This window comes from Crocodylus siamensis, chromosome 3 (assembly GCF_052110815.1).
Source record: "Crocodylus siamensis isolate JL-2025a chromosome 3, ASM5211081v1, whole genome shotgun sequence".
NCBI classification, from domain to species: domain Eukaryota; kingdom Metazoa; phylum Chordata; order Crocodylia; family Crocodylidae; genus Crocodylus; species Crocodylus siamensis.
The window spans coordinates 33,383,816-33,401,230 of NC_143397.1; the positions used below are offsets into that span (position 1 = coordinate 33,383,816).

Consider the following 17,415-nt stretch of genomic DNA (forward strand, 5'->3'; position numbering starts at 1 on the left):
GGTGGTGGTAAAAAAAAGTCACAATAAATAAGCTCTATTGTGTATATAATTGTTTGCATACTAGAGCAAACTTGAAGAATCTCTGCCAGGCAATCGATACTATAACAATGCTAGTAGATTGATGCCGGAATACTAACAAGTATACAGCACTTTTTTTTTTTTGCATGTAGAAAGCATATGCTATTTATGCAACATTGTTTAAATCAGGAACATATAAAACAGAGTAATTTAAACAACTCTCCTATGAAATATGCTTAAATTAAGTCTATAAGTATTTAGCTGACAGCTAAATACAAGAGGAGAGATAAAACTACTACTTTAAAAGGGAACGCTAATAATATAACTTCATAATTACGGCACTTAGGTACTGACATTTCACATGCTCCAAATATCTTTGTTAGGGAATACTACACCCAGAGATTATGGTAGGCAGTTAATACTTTAAAAACTACGTGGATTAATTTGGATACTAGCAACCTGAAATAGCAATTAAATATAAATGAGTTAAAGCAAAATGAATTTTTCCTAAGAAGTGGTGAAATTTAGCAAATATTGTGACTACTTAAATCACCTGACAAGTAGTTTAGTTCCAATTGACCAGATCCATAGCTGCTAGAATATTATGTAGAAAATTACTTGATGAATAATAGCACTAGCAATCATAATTTTTTTCCTCACATTTGACAAGCTCTAATTTTCAGTGAGTCTTAATAATTAAGGTATAATAATTTTCACCTACTTCTAAAATGAAAAGTTAAATTGCATTTTTAAGTACAGTAGTCTAATACTGTCTTTGTTCAACTAGTAACACTGAAAGAACTAATTTTAGAAAAAGTCCCAGTGATTAGAAAGAAACAATTACAGCATATCGTTGAAATGATTTATATGTTACAGTAAATCTCCCCAATCACACAGACTAACTTAAGTAACTATACACAGAGATGTACAGTATAGGATCCCTCATGTGTAGAGCTACCTCTATTACAATACCTATTACAGTTCTCTATTACCTGTATTACAGGTTTTTCAAAAAGTATCCCTGTTTGTCAGGTTTCAGTTCATTTCAGAGCACTGAGATATTAAACAAGAATGCTGGAATCTGGAACATGCTTTCTATTTCTTTCTGCCTTTCAATGGGTAAGGTGACAATCTGGGGCTTGGGAGACCACAATCTAAGTCCTTGTTCTGCCACAAACCACAGACAAATTTCTTAGGCACAGAGCCACACAGAAACATAGGTGCCTAACTTCTTTCAGTGGAAGGGATTCTACTGAACTCCATGAGAGCTAAGTAAGTAAATACCTATAGTTCCCCACCTCCAAAATGGAGATAAGGCAACTTTATTTCTGGACAAGGTAGAGGCAGATAAACATATTAAATATTGCAAGATGATTAAATATCCCAGCAATGGGTGGGGCCAGCCCCCCTCCCCCGCCCAAGACCTTGAAAACAATGCTTTGGACTGTATCCTTGGACTGATAAAAATGTGTGCAGTGCTGCCTAAACGCAGACAAGCAATTGACAAAGCAATTTCAGATTTAACCTGTGCCATCCTTTGTAAGATTAAATAAAAATATGTTATTTTTGACACAGTTTTGACAGTTTAATTTAAGAACTAGCAGGGAAAGGAGAACAATAAAAAATAAATAATTTGGAACCTGAACTTTCCAGAGCAATACTTACAAATCCTGAGATATACTCTTAGGTCAATACACTAGGGCCAGGTACAGACATTATACTTTTCCCAGTATAAAGTGATTAGAAACAAGTCTATACCCGTAACAGAACAGAATTTCAACCCACAGACTGATTAAAAAATGGTGGAACCTGTCTTAAGATTTGCTCCCTCCTCCTCCCCCCGCAAAGGGTAAGTCTATGTTCAGTTCGCTACTGATCTAAACTACTTTGCTTACAGAAAACCACATAACTTGGATCGATTCCGCTTCAGGCTTTTTGAACGTCTCTACCAAGCCTAAAGGTCTCCTCTCGGTTCTACAACTGATGTGATGTTTTTAAAGGATTTTCAGTCATATAGGAATCATGTCATATAGGTCTTTATAAAAGTTTTTAGTATGTTCAAATATGCTAACTAATATTTATCTATTCTTTCAAATATTCAATACATAGTTTAATAATATCAATATATTAACTTAGTCTATTCCATGATTTGTACTTTTTGCCAATTCTGAAACATCACTCTATGTTCACTGCTCTTGAACAGACGCATCTAAAAAATTAGTGTGATAAGTTGTCATTTTCTTCTCGCTGACCAAATGCTTGGCAATACTCAACATGGAACAGATGACTCAATTCAAACACAATGAATAATTAAATAAAAGAGCTAAACACAACACACTGACACCATGCAGACAGTGTTATTATCTAGGAAGGGCCAATGGAAAGATTGATGATAAACCTTAAGCGTGTCTGGGTTCAGTATTCCAATGCTAAACATTTTCCCATCATTTTATGCCCCAATAAGTTTCCATTGACTAAAATGACCTACAGCTACACAGAGAGCTCGGTAGCACAGAGGTTTCTAATATATATCTTCACCAAAATACTCCAAGTTACAGCAAGTGAAAAACACTTAGAATGGCCTGTGAAAACAAAGAATTTTGCAATCAGAAGGGTCGGAGTCTAGTCTGCAGTCATTACAAACTTATTTTGATACTTTGAATTATTACATAAAATGAATACCCAACATGAAAGGATCAAGGTATAAACAAGTTCAATAAGTGAAAGTGAAAAAGAGAACTAAAATCCTAGAAAGATGAACATAGATTGATATTCTAACAGTACCAATAAGCTATGTACTTTGAAATACCAATAAAGATCATTTATATGTGTAGTACTGTGCATTAAATATGTACATGGGGAAAAGTACAACAGAATTCTAAGGTGAAGCTGTAACTTAAGTAACAAGCTCTTCAAGGATAAGCTCATATCTCTGATTTACATGGCAAACAAAAAGAATACAGGCAAAAATAATCTAGCATTGTATATTCATAAATGTAGCAAATGAGTATCATTAGTAACTGCAACCAAACTTTCAGTAATTAGCCTGGCCTGCCAAAACGTATGGTGCCTGTACATGTGCAGGATGCCTGCTCCAAAGCGTTCCAACTAGAACACATCAGAGCAGACTCGATTAATCAAGTCTGCTGAAGTGTTCTAGCTAGAACGCTCCTGCAGCCTCACCATCACAGGTTTTCAGCATCCCTGTGTTTCAAAATGGCAGTGGGGGCACTTTAACTAAAGCTCATCAAGCGATATGCTCCGATTAAAACACCCCCTCTCCCTCCAGACCACGTGTGTAGATGTCCTGTGTGTCCAATGCAAGTTTTCTGGTCTTACTCATGTGAAGTCTCGTTTAATGTCAATGGAAACATCTGACTGAAATGCATTGGCTTATCACTCCTAAATGCAGATCATTTTCTTCATTAGTATTATACCTATTCTCAAGTATTCTATTTTCTGGTGTGGGTGGATGGGTGTATGTAGATACAGACAGATATAAATATCACTGAGAGCAAGAAATATCAAAACAGCAAAGCCAGGTTCCATTATTCCTTACAGCATAATCTAGAAGTTAATGCAATCATATGGAAAACTAATTTTTGAGAGCCAGCAGGCATAAGAATCAAATCAGTGAAATGTCTAGTAGTAGATACAAAAAACACCTTACCCTTTAAGACCACCCATTTATTTTATTACCCACTGCTTCAACGCACAACAGTTTAGCTAACAGGCTACACTTCAGTTTTTACTAATGGTAGCTGTGTCAAAAATAGCAATTGCAGAGTATGCTACGAGTTGAAGGCTAGCAGTGCAACAGATTAAAAAATACTACACGTGATAGTTCTGTTCCTCAAACCAAAGTAGCTCAGGCTGCTAGTAGTTAACCTCTGGTACAAAGTTTAAAAAAAAATGAAGTTCCAACTCATTTTATGTTTAAGCAGTGATCAACAATAAATAAATCACTAAATACATAGATAGACCTTCCACTATTAATCAAAAAGAAAAATGGAGTTTATTAGCTTCCCTTAAAAAGGGATATCAGTCAAAGTGACTCTTAGGTACATGCATATGGTATGAGGTAACATTCACTCAGGAGAAATCCTACTTCTGCAATAAAAATTTAAAGAAGTGTTTACTCTTTCGTCTTTTAACATTTAACATTCATTTGGACACCAGGTATATGGGGATGGAGGTGGGAGTTGAATATTTTCCCAACACACATCATGAAAAGGTGATTTAAAAATAGTTACAACATACTTCAAATACTGAGTCTACACCTCTTGGTTACTTTCTGTAGAATTTTTCTGTATTATTTACATATAATATGCACACGTGTGTGCATGTGTATGCGCACACTCTACAGAACTTGAAATAAGAAGCACGGGTACATAATTAAGGGGTCCGTAGAGCTCATAAAGAAAGTGCAACGACCTTGTTAGTGTTTGGCCTTTCTTTCGCACCCAGGCTCATTGTAAAACAGTCAACCATGAAAGTGCTTTAAAAAGCTGGTTTTCTTCTTATATTTATAGCATGATTTTCGAATGTACCTTTCATGTTTTAAAGAAGCTGGTACTGCTGTATATCTTTCCTGGTGAATTCAACATGAATCACACAAACTTCTAATTTACAACTTTCAGAAATCTGAATGCTTTTGAATACTGGGATTTTCAACTTTGCAATTTAATGACAACCCTGCCTTTGGCCTTTCCTGACCTGTTGTGAAGTAAATCAGGCACACTAATGTGGGCTAACAAGTCTTTTTCACACTGTTCGATCACCCTGCATCTCATTTCTCCACAGACACGGCCTCTCTCCCACTCTCTGTCTAGCCATCCTCCCTCAAAGCAAACAAAATGGTCACTGTAACCCCGCATTACTGCTCATTAGATCACAGGTTAGTCAAGTGGAACTGCCCGAGGTTCCCAAAGGAGAGCTATACTTCAAAAATCTGTCCATGTCAAATGAAGAAAAACCCCTGAGCGTGGGGTCACCCAGATCAATGATCAAAAGAGATGGAGAATGGTGGAGAGAGAATAAACCCTCAAAAAAAAAAACCAAAACAAAACAAAAAAACCCCCCTTTTTTGTTTAAAAAAAAAAAACCAACCCCTCCCCCCAAAAACCCCCAGCCTCCTTCTGTATAATACATCAGACTACAAAGATACTGTGCATTTTCTTCTGCCCTGAAAACATACTAGCTTCAATTTAACATGAAACAACTTGCTCTTGAGCATGGTTTTGGGGATTATTATTTTTAGTATTATAAGTGAGACTTCATACAAGCCAAAACTATCCCATCAGAAAATTATGACTAAGAGACAGACGGAAAGGGTGTTGGGGAAGGAAAGAGGAGACTAGACTGGTTGTTTCTACTGATATTTCTTTAGCAAACATCACAAAATAATTTATTTATTTTGTAATTTGAATTAAAGTAGAATTTTAGACTACATTTGAATATGAAGATGGTAATATTTTAGTACAGTTAAAAAAGTTATATTTTGGGACCAAAAGAAAACAGTCAGTCATCCAAGAGTCCTACCATCTGAATTCTGCCTCTGCATGATACATCAGACAGGCAGACACCTACAGCATTTTGATAAATTCATGTAAGCATTCCAGTGAGCAATGTCTGATTTTTTCCAATATAAAATCAATACAATCCAATGAGGAAGAACTGAAAAACAAACAAGCCTTTTAAAAGGGGAAAAATACCCACAAATGACAGAAATTATCTTTTTATTACTTTCAAATGAAAGAGGTGAATTTTATCTACTCTTAGAATTCAGGAAATAGCACAAGCCAAATAAAATGATATCCTTACATAAAACATTACCAATTCAGCAGCTGGTAGCCTGGCTGTTTGATTTTAAAAGCAACACTGGATGATCTTAACTTGCCCAAAATGGAAAAAAAAGACCCAGCCATTTTTATTTACCTATATACTTGGCAGAATTAAAACAAACAAACAATCCCCCACATCTGCTTTATCAACTAAAACAAAGTTACCATTTAACAGGAGAGGGGAGACAGGGAGGTTTAATACCCTTCCCCCTGAACTTGCTGCCCCATGCCCCCTGCCTCCTCCACTCTAGCAGAGAAAAGTTTGGCAAGGGCTGCTCCACCCCCGCAGGGCAGACCAGGCAGTGCCATCTGGCTTTCCCACCCCGAGCCCCTTGTCAACCAGCCATCACTGCTCAAGCTATGGAGCAGAGGGGCGGGGCCAACCTTATTCTGCTCAAGCAGACAGCATAGCCCAGCCCTGGACTGCAAAGCATGCTGGGGGATTGCAATTTAACTTGAACCAGGAAGGGGTCCGAGACAGAAGTTCTTTAAACTGGTTTGACCTAAATCAGTTAAGTCTGATACTACATTCAACCAGATTTATCTTAAACCTCCTTCGGCCATTTTGAAACTAGTTTATGCGTACTGAACTTCTGTTCTGTTGCAGGTTTAAACCAGTTTCTGATGACTTAAACCAGCTTGTGTGTAGCTTCTGTCTCTAGCCATGAAGGCCTAATGTATCACTTCAGGTCTCAGTTCTGCAAATCCTTGCCATTTGTATCGATACTACACGTTAATTTTGGAAGGACCCGAATTCAAAATTACTGCAATCACATATACCAAATATACAGATGCAAATATCTGATGTTCCCAAATTTTCACAAATATTTGCTGGGCCCTGCAACTTCACTTGTTATCATTCTACGTAATATTTTGTGACAACAACATATATTTAAATATGTTAATAATTTAAATCAATAGTTTCAGAACTAATATTTTTCAGCCTATAACAATGCATAATGACAAGATAACCAAAATCCCCAAATACTACTCGTTTTGTAACTTATTCAGACGATACTGAACTAATCACTCTTCCTATTATATAAGTTATTTTTCAGTTTTCACCTGCATACAGCATGCTATTTCATTTCAGACTAGTGTAACAGTTTAAATATTTAGGAAGCATTTTGAGAAAACATTTAGGCTTATGGGCTAGGGACAGAAGTTACACATAAGCCAATTTAAGTGATCAGAAACTGGTTTAAACCTGTAACAGAATGTAAGTTCAGTGCACATATACCAGTTTCAAAATGGCTGAAACTGGTTTAAAATAAACCTGGTTGAATGTACTATCAGACTTAATTGATTTTGGTCAAACCAGTCTATGAGAGTCTGTCTCAGACCCCTTCCTGGTTCAAGTTATATCAGAGTCCCCCAGCATCCCAGCATGCTTTGCAGCACTGGGCTGGGCTCTGCTGTCTGCTCCAGAGAGCAGGGCTGGCCCTGCCCCTCTGCTCCCTAGCTGAAGCAGTGAGGGCTGGCTCACCAACCTCCTCCCACTGCCCCAGGCAAACCCCAGCTGGGGCCAGGGGGTTAAACTCTCCCCTTCCCCATCCCCTCCCCTGAGTACAGAGCTGCCCTGTTGGCTGTGACTATGGACTACAAATCCTAGAGGCATCTACAAGCTGGAAGAGGAAGCAATGAACAATCCTGCAGAGTCCTGCTGCTGTAATTGTTTACTTTAAATCCCAGAGACCTCAGGGACAGCAGGAAGAAGCAGCAGACACACAGCCCATGCTGGTTATATGCCAAAGAACTGTGCTCTACCACCCTTCAGCTTCTGGCTTGAGCCACTGCAGGCATGTGGCTGCATTTCCTAAATAAAAGGTGAATGTCTGTTTATTTGCTTATTGGCTCAATCTGTGCAGCTTAGACTAACCAGCAAAGACTGAATCAATTCAGCCTCAAACTTTTTGACTGTTTGAACTTAGCCATGCAGATTTCAACATGACTAATGATATGCTTCAGTATTTAGCAAGCCATCATTCAAATAATTTAATTGAATTATATCCATAACTACTTTCAGTTTTATTAAAAAAATTGTTCCAAAATGCCAGACAGCTGATAATTCACATTTTTAAGGGTGCATTTCTGCCTACAACTGAATCAGTTACTAATCAAAGGAATGAAATGGAACAATGATTTCCACTTTCTGTCTCTAAATGCCATTAGACACTAAGATGGAATGGATTTCAGAAGACCTCAACACAACAGGTTGTGATTACTTTATCTTGGCTAAATATCAGAACCAGAACTCCATCCAAATTCTTCTTAACCTGTCAGCCATCTTCAACCGTCACCCATTTTCTTTTAAATTAACACCTTCCATGCCATTTTCCAGCCCTCTACATATTTCTATAACTGTTCCTTCAGCACGTCCTTTACCAGATCTCCTCATCACCCGGTACAACACTCTCAGGGGGGTTACACAGGAGTTTGTTTTTCATTCCTTTTCTCCTTCTATACTTCTACTCTGGGTAATTTGAAAACAATTTCAAAGTACCCTCACTCAGCTCACAACTCACAACTATCTTTCTACTCCAGATTAGTTTCCTTGCATCAAAATTAAAATGTCAGTCTCTGTGGAGGGCTAGACATTACTTTAAATTCAAGGCAAGTGAGCTGTTAGTCCTCCCTGCCAATCACTTCCCACAACTAGTATTCTTCACTACTGTGGACATCTTTAACATCCTGCCTGTCCCTCAGGCTTTTCACCTTGGCATGAGATTAAACCCTGATGTCCCTCCGATTCTTGTACCCAAGATAGATCTTAAGCTCTGAAATCTCTTTCTGTATAAAGTATCTAAGATATGGCCTTCTATGCATCCAGAGATAAAAATCTTATCCAGGCTTTTAGTTCACATCTCCATTACTACCTTTTTCTGGCATTAAAAAAAAAGACAACATTTGCCCGACTATCTGCTGCTCTGTAGCAGAACACAGCAGCTACAGAGATCATTTTCCTAGTTAGCACCTTGACTGTGACTCATTTTCTACTGTATCAAATATAAACTACTTGTTTTCGTTCTGAAAACCCTTTTCAGTCTATATCATTTCATTCACTATGGAAAGGTCAACTCCCATGTAAAACTTACTTGCGATCCCAGTTTCTAGTTGCTCAATTTTCAAACACCTCTCTCGTGATTTCTCTAAAGCTCCTCCTTGTTCTAGAGAGGAGCGTCCTATAAACATCTTCAAAACTGTATTTTCCTTAAAATCTCTGCTTAAAAACCCCTCATCCTTGTGAAGACGCTTACAATATCTTAACAGTTAGTTCTCCAATGCCTCATACTGCTTATTGTGCTGACCAATATTATCTCATGATTTCCTTGTGTTCCCATCTGCCTACATCCATCAGTTGTCTCTTTTATTGTCATGGATAAGCTCTTTTTATTCCATTTTATACATCTCCTCATGCAATGGGTTCCTGATGCACAAATAGGGTTCCTGGGTGCTACAGCAACAAAGATAAATAATAGAACTCAGTACAATGCTCTTGACTGTTCTACTGCTCCAAGAAATAAAAAAATTGGGAAAAGCACGAACGTCTCTGAACATCTGTAAATGTACAAGCACTAACTTTAATTTACTGGACTTCTAAAAGGTACCAAATTTGTATTTTAAAATTATCAACAAACTTTGGTTACAGACAATGCACAACCCAAGAAACGAGGAAAGCCTCTCTTTACAGCTTAATGAATACAACTCACCTCTAACTCAAAAGCCTACACGAGAAAGGATAGTTCAGTCTCTATGTCAAAGTATTGCCAGCTTCTCTGCTGAGATGCCAGTAAAGATGGTGCTCATGATACTCCTGGTGATATGGATGTCCAATTGCTAGGAATTAGGCTGAGCCTAAAAATTCCTTTCACCTCACACATCTGAACACAACAAAGTAATGTCCATAACCAGCTTGAAACAGTCAAAAAGATGAACCACTCAATCAAGAATAAGTAACAAGAGGGAACATATTCTGGGCTACACAAAATGATCATTTAAGCCTTCTGTTTTGCAGTTTATTTATACTTCCTCCACTGCATAAAAACGCCTTGATTGTTTGTATCAGCAACTACTGAACCACAATGCTTAAAGAAGAGAACAGCCTAGCACCTCTTTCAAAAATTGTAATAGAGAACAGCTCTTACCTGCATACAGCACAGTTACATGTTTTCATATTTGTTTTCACTGGTTTGTCTGAAGTCATTCTCACTTAATGCTCAGCTGATACATGTCCTACCAAGAAACTGGTATTCCTTTCACAATACATAAAACACTGACTTCTACAACCAGAACTAGTAGTAGATAGGGAGGTAGGCTCTCCCACTCCCAGAGAACAATGAAACCATTAATATCCTGGAGCTAAGCCTGGCCGATTTTGAAGTCACTAGGAACACAAGAGTGTACAGCTTTCAATGTGAACTTTGTCACAAGACAAAGGACCACTGAAGACCCAGTGAAAACTTCATCTTGCTAGGGCAGGGAGTTCATCTGAAGAGGGGTCACCTAAAACCTTCTGGATGGCACTGCTGACTCTGGAAATTACTTCTGGGTTTAAGCTTTTGAGGAGGTATTAGCAGTCAAATCACTGTTTTTTCTTACTTTACTGCAGTGCCTCCTCATTGGATTAGCCTTTAACACTCCCTGCTAGAAGAAAATTGAATTTAATACTACCCACTAAACAGATACTAGAACACCTTCAAATCTTTCTCCTTAAAACAAATTAAAAGAATGCAATCATCTCTATACACACGAAAATTGGTTTTGGAAGTTCTGCATTTTTAACTTGAGGGCATTTCTAGCCAAGCTACTATAACTTTTGAATATATTTTGAGAGAGAAAGAGAGTTTCTTCTAAACTCCAAGTCATGGGTTACGCAGGGCTGAATTGTTATCTGCAACTCAATGACATCTCTGTGGAAAGATTTCTCATTCCTTCCAAACTGCTAACCAATAATGCCAATGTATTTGCTTGTTACATGCTCAGTACAGGCTATGCTTGCACAATAGTTGATATGTGTGCAATTCATATTTTAAAAATAAGATACCACTTCTGTATCAGCTGACTATTTAGCTCAAAGGAACTTTCTGACTTTTCAATAAGTAGAAATTTTAAAATTATCTATATACAATGAAATCAAAGGCTTCAGCAATTCTGCATAAAAGGGTATTTACACTGAGAGTTACAAAACTCTTCATATCACATAACTTATCACTTAAATAACTCTTAACAAGAAATCATCAGAAACACCTGTCCACACCCAAAAACAAATCTACCTCACCCTAAACACCCATGAACCATGAGCCCTAGGTTAAAATTAATTAGGTATAGTGCGTTGGATACATTGGAAATACTGGATAAATAAGCCTATTAACATTTGTATGCCATGTTTAAACCATGTTTCTATTTTTTGTGCAAAAGAACTTGTATTTACCTGTAAATATTTACATTCTCTAAATGAAATGTTTATAACACATTAAAATTAGAAACCTATTTAAGGGTCAGTGCTTCTAATTTGTAATATAATCTTAACTTAGCAATGTTCTCTTGTGTTGTGCTTAACTGAAACCATCAAATGATTTGCATTAAGATTATGCACTATATAATAAAGTACTAGGTCTATTCCAGCATCTCCAGTTGACATTAATTTACCAAAAAACAATTAATTATTACTTGAAAATTACATAAGCTCAAGCCAAAACAGGTTCTATATATTTTTGAGGCAGGGAGAGAAGTAAACAGTATCCAAAGTGAGATGACTAAAAACAAATAAAGGAGGGTGTTTTTTTAAATGTCAAATTACATTTACAGGCTACGAAGTATTGCACAGTACTGTCCAAATTTTCCTGTTTTAATTTTAGATTTTAAAATAGGCTAGGAACATAGGTGAAACAGAGCCACAATCAGCAACTAAGGGAAAATAGGATTATATTTATTGGCTACTATCTCAACTAAACTTCCCATAACATTTTCCCTGATCCCTTAAATAACTTCAGAATTGAACTACATCGTAGAACAAATTAAATAGAATAACATTTCAATAAAAATAAACAGATCTACTGTATACTTTTAAAATTTTTCATTACATAGGTTTTGAATTAAGTTACTTACAGCTTTTGCTTATTAATGCATTAGGCCTGTACTATGTGCAGTACTGCTTCTGAAAATGCAGCATGTGCAGAAAAGTGCTTGATTAAAAAAAAGCACAAACTAAAATTTTGGAAAACTGGAGCAAACTGCATTTCCCAAAAGGGAATACAACTAACATCTGCTTGGCTCTTCCCCTATCTAGTAAACTATTTTTGCTATAGAGAAATATTTGTTCATAATTCCCATTATACACTGCTCAAATATGAATGGTTTCATTTTATTAAATTGAAAGTGGCCCTTGTAGGTGTATTAAACAAGTTGGAGCTATGGACTCTACAAGACCGCATGTGTTCTTTGAAATTATAATACACTGTCTTTGTTTAATTACTTTTACACTTTTTTTGCTTTAATACAGGTAATGCATAAACACATGTACAAAAGAATATTCACATTCCCTTCTATATGTTATTTTTAAAATGCTTCCCTTGAAACCAGTAATGACCAAATGATAATTCAGTCTCCCATTTCTTTTGCTTCACATTTTCAAAAAAGGAATAAAAAAGGACAGTGAAAGTTTTAAGGAGGCAGTACATCTCTTCATTTTAGTAACTGCATAATTCTCTGTGCTGGAATGTCTACATTTTGCTTTCAGGAAGCACAAAACATAAATTTTCTAGGGAACAAGAAATCCATCGTCTTTCTGCTTCATTGTCACCTTAAATTAACCAAATTAACCAAAATGCTCTTCTGTAATTGGATTAGTTTTCCATTATTCTTCATAAAAAGAGAAGTACTCTTCATTCAGTTAGTTCTCAATGTGTTTTTCTGCAAAATTTATGAGAGCTATGTCTTGAGAGAAAAAATCATGGTTGCAATTTCAAGTTTTAGATTAAACTTAACAGGAAACCAAGACTTTTTCCTTCAAGAAAATACACCAAGGTATTGTTTTGAAGACATTCAGTACAAATGTCTTGTTAAAAGTATTTTTGAAAGCATATCAAGATGAATTCTGATATTGATGTATATAAAATGCTACTGATCAAGTATAGAATTATTTTGCAGAATACCAGTGGAGCTAAAGAAGAAAGGTCCTAGAGGCAGAGGAAGACCAAGAAAGACAGAAAAATATTTAATAATATAGGCCTAATATTTATTAACACACACATATATCATCAAAATCTCTAGGTCGTATTGCACCTTCTTTAAAAGTTAGGCTGGACATTATCTTAAAGGTATAAAGCAAAGCATTTAAATGGCCACATGGAAAAAAGTGAACATACTTCCTCTGACACATTAGAATCACCCTCTGGGTGAAAAGTAAAATTTAAGATCTGCACTCCCTGTTGTAATACTTATCCCAATATCGTAGTACATACTTTGCTCCAAGCTGACAAGAAAAGATCTTGTGCACAGTTTAAGAACAATAATTGGTGTCTTTTTTCCCTTCTCCCTTCTTGTAAAAGTGAGATGTCATTAAACCAAAATTATTCTTTTCTTGTCTTCAAAGCACCATATACTTCTTATGGAATGTTTGTGCTATATTTCTGTCTGCATTAAAACCTGGGGATGCAATTTCAAAAACAGGATTCTCAAGGTTGGTTTTAAATTCAGCAGTTAGGCATATATAAGTGCTTGCCCACTTCAGAAAAATACTGAACCCCATGCTGTGCCTAGCAAGAGAGTGCCATTTTTATGATAAAAGGAGTTTGGGAATAAAATGCAACTGTTGAACTTGCATCAATTACCAGTATTAAAGTGGTCTACAGCATTTGCTACTGAATATCCTGTTTCTGAATCATAGATTGAATTCATCTTCTTCAGAAGCTCTTTTTCTGGGAGATGAAAACTTAGATTTCATTCCTGCATCCACCACTAACTTTGTCTCTAATGAATGTTGTTTACCCTGATGTAACCAAGATATACAAATTTAAACCTCACAAGGGCATAAAGCTTGATTTTTGCAAAATACAGGATTTTCATTGGAGAAACTATCATTTCTGCAGGAGAGGGAGAGAAGAAAGTATATGCAAGAAGTCACAATCCATACTGCTATATAATCCAAATAAGTTCCTAATGCAGTTTTGACTTCACTATAATGAAAAGTATAATTCAGAGGAGGAACATATTTCATGTAAGCTCTCTACTATAATAAGTGCTTAAAATAAAAAAGGTGAACAGAATTACAAAACTGACTGTATTTTAACATCAGAAAAATGCAAAATAACCTTTTAATTTTTTTATTTTTTTTAAAGAGTAGAGCTTCTTGTGAAGACCACATCATCCTTAACAACTTTTTTATTGCTTTATATCAATGAAACTTAGTACCCAAGTTAAGAGTGAAATGTGTATTTTTCTGGAACTATAATAGTAGCTGAATATTTTAAATAGAATAATTATGAGAGTCACTACATTAACTACAAGGAAGGCAAAAAACATCACACCTTAAATTACAAAAATTAGAATCAGATGAAGAGCTCAGAACTACAACCTTAGTCCTATGTCAGTGGCTAATAGTGAAGAAAAAGCAGCTTTTCTATAAAAAGCTTCCCATAGTTGCAAGCTTAATAAATTGCTTTAAGCAATGGTGAAAACAGCATAATGGAAATAGCTATTATTTTAGTCTTGCACCAACAAAAACAAGCAAAACAAAAGATACTTTCCCTGCAGCCTTTGGTAAAAGCAGTTAGAAATGTCTTTTCTCTCTTGCAGTGAAATAAGGTGAAAGCAGGAGAATTGTGTCCAACTCTTACAGGTACTCTTTCCCAAGACTAATGATGGGGAGAGTGCAGTAGATTGTAATGTCCTTAGGGGAAGGAGCATTTTGTGTGTGAGACTGCCACCTGCCATAATGAGGCTCTGCTCCTTGACTTAGGGTTTGTGGATTATGTAGTAGTAGCAACAACAACAACATGCTTTCTTTTGTGATGTGCAGACAGCAAATACGGGCTGACAACATACTGCCACAGAGACATACCTCTTGTACTGAGCGAGCTGCTGGCTTGTCTTGATGGTTAGCCAATATCAAAAATGGCAAAGTACATAACTGCGGGTGCTGAAGAGCAGAATGCAGTTCATTCCTAGCAGTTTCTAGATCATCTTCAGAGGATGCACTGTCTAACACAAATATTACCCCTTGCGATCCTTGGTAGTAACGACTCCAGTACTTCCTGATATTGTCAGCCCCTTTCAAGACAATAATAAAAACTAATTAAAATAAAATGAAGTTTAACAGATTAATTATTCATATCAGATGACAACCGTTAGAGTGTTTAAAATAATGGGATAAATTCTCTTTGATGATAATACATTCTTTGAAAACCAATCAAAATCAAGAACGTTAGTTTGTAAAAGCAGGCCAAAAGCTGGTCCAGTATCTTATACTTGCTCTGAAAGCATCCTTGTTTGAGAGTCTTCAGGCACTAAACCTCTGGAAAGCCATCAACTTTTACACCCCCACCCGCCATGTGTCACCTATGTATAAATAATGGAAACCTTCCCCTTTCTTACTCTTACCCTGCCTCAGAGTCTGACACTGTTACGTGTCTTTTCTGTCATTTTCCATGTGGGCTCTTTCTGAAAGCAGTTCTTTTTATGTCTATGAAGCATTATGTGAATATTCAATAGTTTAAAATTCTAATGAAAATCTACAGTGATTATATATTTCATCAATGGTAAGGTGATACAAATTTAATACACGCAAGGATTCACTTTAACTAATTTTGTTCCATTGACCATGAAGGCCTTCCTAATAAAGCTCTACCCCGTTCAGGGAATGAAGCTAGGATGTAATCTACATTAAGAAAGATTCTGGCTTGATACCATCAAACTATAGATAACAAATTCTTGCAGTTCTTTTGTCTGGAATGGCACCTAGCCTATAGTAGAAGGAAGGGTGGGAGAAGGAAGGGGATGACGTGGGGGAAGGTGACAGTGTGTCAGATAAAGAAAGGTGCTTTGGAGAAGGAGGTATGTAAATGTCACTTTTACATGAAATCTTCATTGAAGAGTTGGGAAAAAAGGTTATTTATGCCTGCATATTATGTATATATTAGGGCTGTGCAAAACTTTGGTTGTTGATTCAATTTGGAGGAGAGCCCAATTCAGTAGCCGAATCTCCGATTCTGAATCAAATCAGGAAACCCATTAATCTCTTTGAATTGTATCGGAGGCTTCCAATTCAATTCGGAGAGATTTGATGATTTGGACATAGACACAGCTTTATGTTTTTTCTACATACCTCAAGGTACCAGTTGGCTCATGAACACTGAGATGGTGAGGCAGATGGAGCATCCCATGGGAGCATGAGCGGGGGCAGCGTCCCCAGTGCACTTGTTGGTGGACCTGGAAGTGGACCAGAAGCACTTCCGGTCCACTTCCGGGTCTGCTGCAGGGTATGTCGGCAACTCCCCCCGCCCCCCAGCTCAGCGACTGCTGCCTCCTCGGTCTGTGGGGGGAATACCTGGGGTCCTCCCGTGGCCGATAGCCAAGCCAGGAGACCTGGAAGTACTTGTGGTCCACTTCCAGGTCTGCTACCAAGCACATGGGGGGACCCCCCCGACATGCTTATGGGATGCTCCATCTGCCCCATCATCTCAGCATCACAAGCTACACCTGATACCTCGAGGCAAATAGAAAAAACATATAAAGCTGTGTCTATGGCTGAATCACTGATTCTCCAAACCGAAGATTCGGATTCGGCTGAATTTCATAGATTTCATAGACATTAGGGCTGGAAGGGACCTCGGGAGATCATCGAATCCAGCCCCCTGCCCAAAGGGCAGGAAGTCAGCTGGGGTCATAGGATCCCAGCAAGATAAGCATCCAATTTACTCCTGAAGGTGCTCAATGTAGGTGCTTGAACCACCTCCGCTGGCAGACTGTTCCAGACCTTGGGGGCTCGGACAGTAAAGAAATTCTTCCTTATGTCCAGCCTGAAATGGTCTTGAAGGAGTTTGTGACCGTTCAACCTCGTCATCCCTTGGGGCGCTCTGGTGAACAAACGTTCCCCCAGATCCTGGTGGTCACCCTTGATAAACTTATAGGTGGCCATCAGATCACCCCTGAGCCTACGCTTTTCCAGGCTAAAGAGTCCCATGGCTCTCAGCCTGTCACCGTAAGATCTGTTTTCCTGACCTCTGATCATGCACGTGGCTCTCCTCTAGACTCTCTCAAGCTTCTCCACATCCTTTTTCAATTGTGGAGCCCAAAACTGGATGCAGTACTCCAGCTGCGGCCTCACCAAGGCCGAGTACAAGGGGAGAATGACGTCCCGGGATTTGCTCGAGAAGCATGCAAGCCAGCGTTTTGGTCGCTTTATTAGCCGCAGCATCGCATTGCAGGCTCATGTTCATCTTGTGGTCAATGATGACCCTCAAGTCTCTTTCTTCTGTAGTGCTAACCAACGTAGCACTGCCAAGCCTAGAAGGATGCTGCAGGTTTTTCCTCCCAAGGTGGAGAACCTTGAATT

General features: G+C 37.6%; 1 protein-coding gene across 4 annotated transcripts in view; it reads right to left on the minus strand.

Moving 5' to 3' along the window:
* ARL15 (ARF like GTPase 15) overlaps positions 1 to 17,415 on the minus strand; it is a 338,819-nt gene that overhangs the window by 165,759 nt on the left and 155,645 nt on the right. For all 4 annotated transcript variants that reach the window (XR_016441191.1, XM_090038066.1, XM_090038067.1 and 1 more), the window contains one exon: positions 14,923 to 15,131. Coding sequence is in view for 3 of the 4 variants with exons in the window: in XM_090038066.1 (XP_089894192.1) it covers positions 14,923 to 15,131 (209 nt within the window). In the remaining variant the exon portion in view is untranslated. The remainder of the gene's footprint in view (positions 1 to 14,922; positions 15,132 to 17,415) is intronic.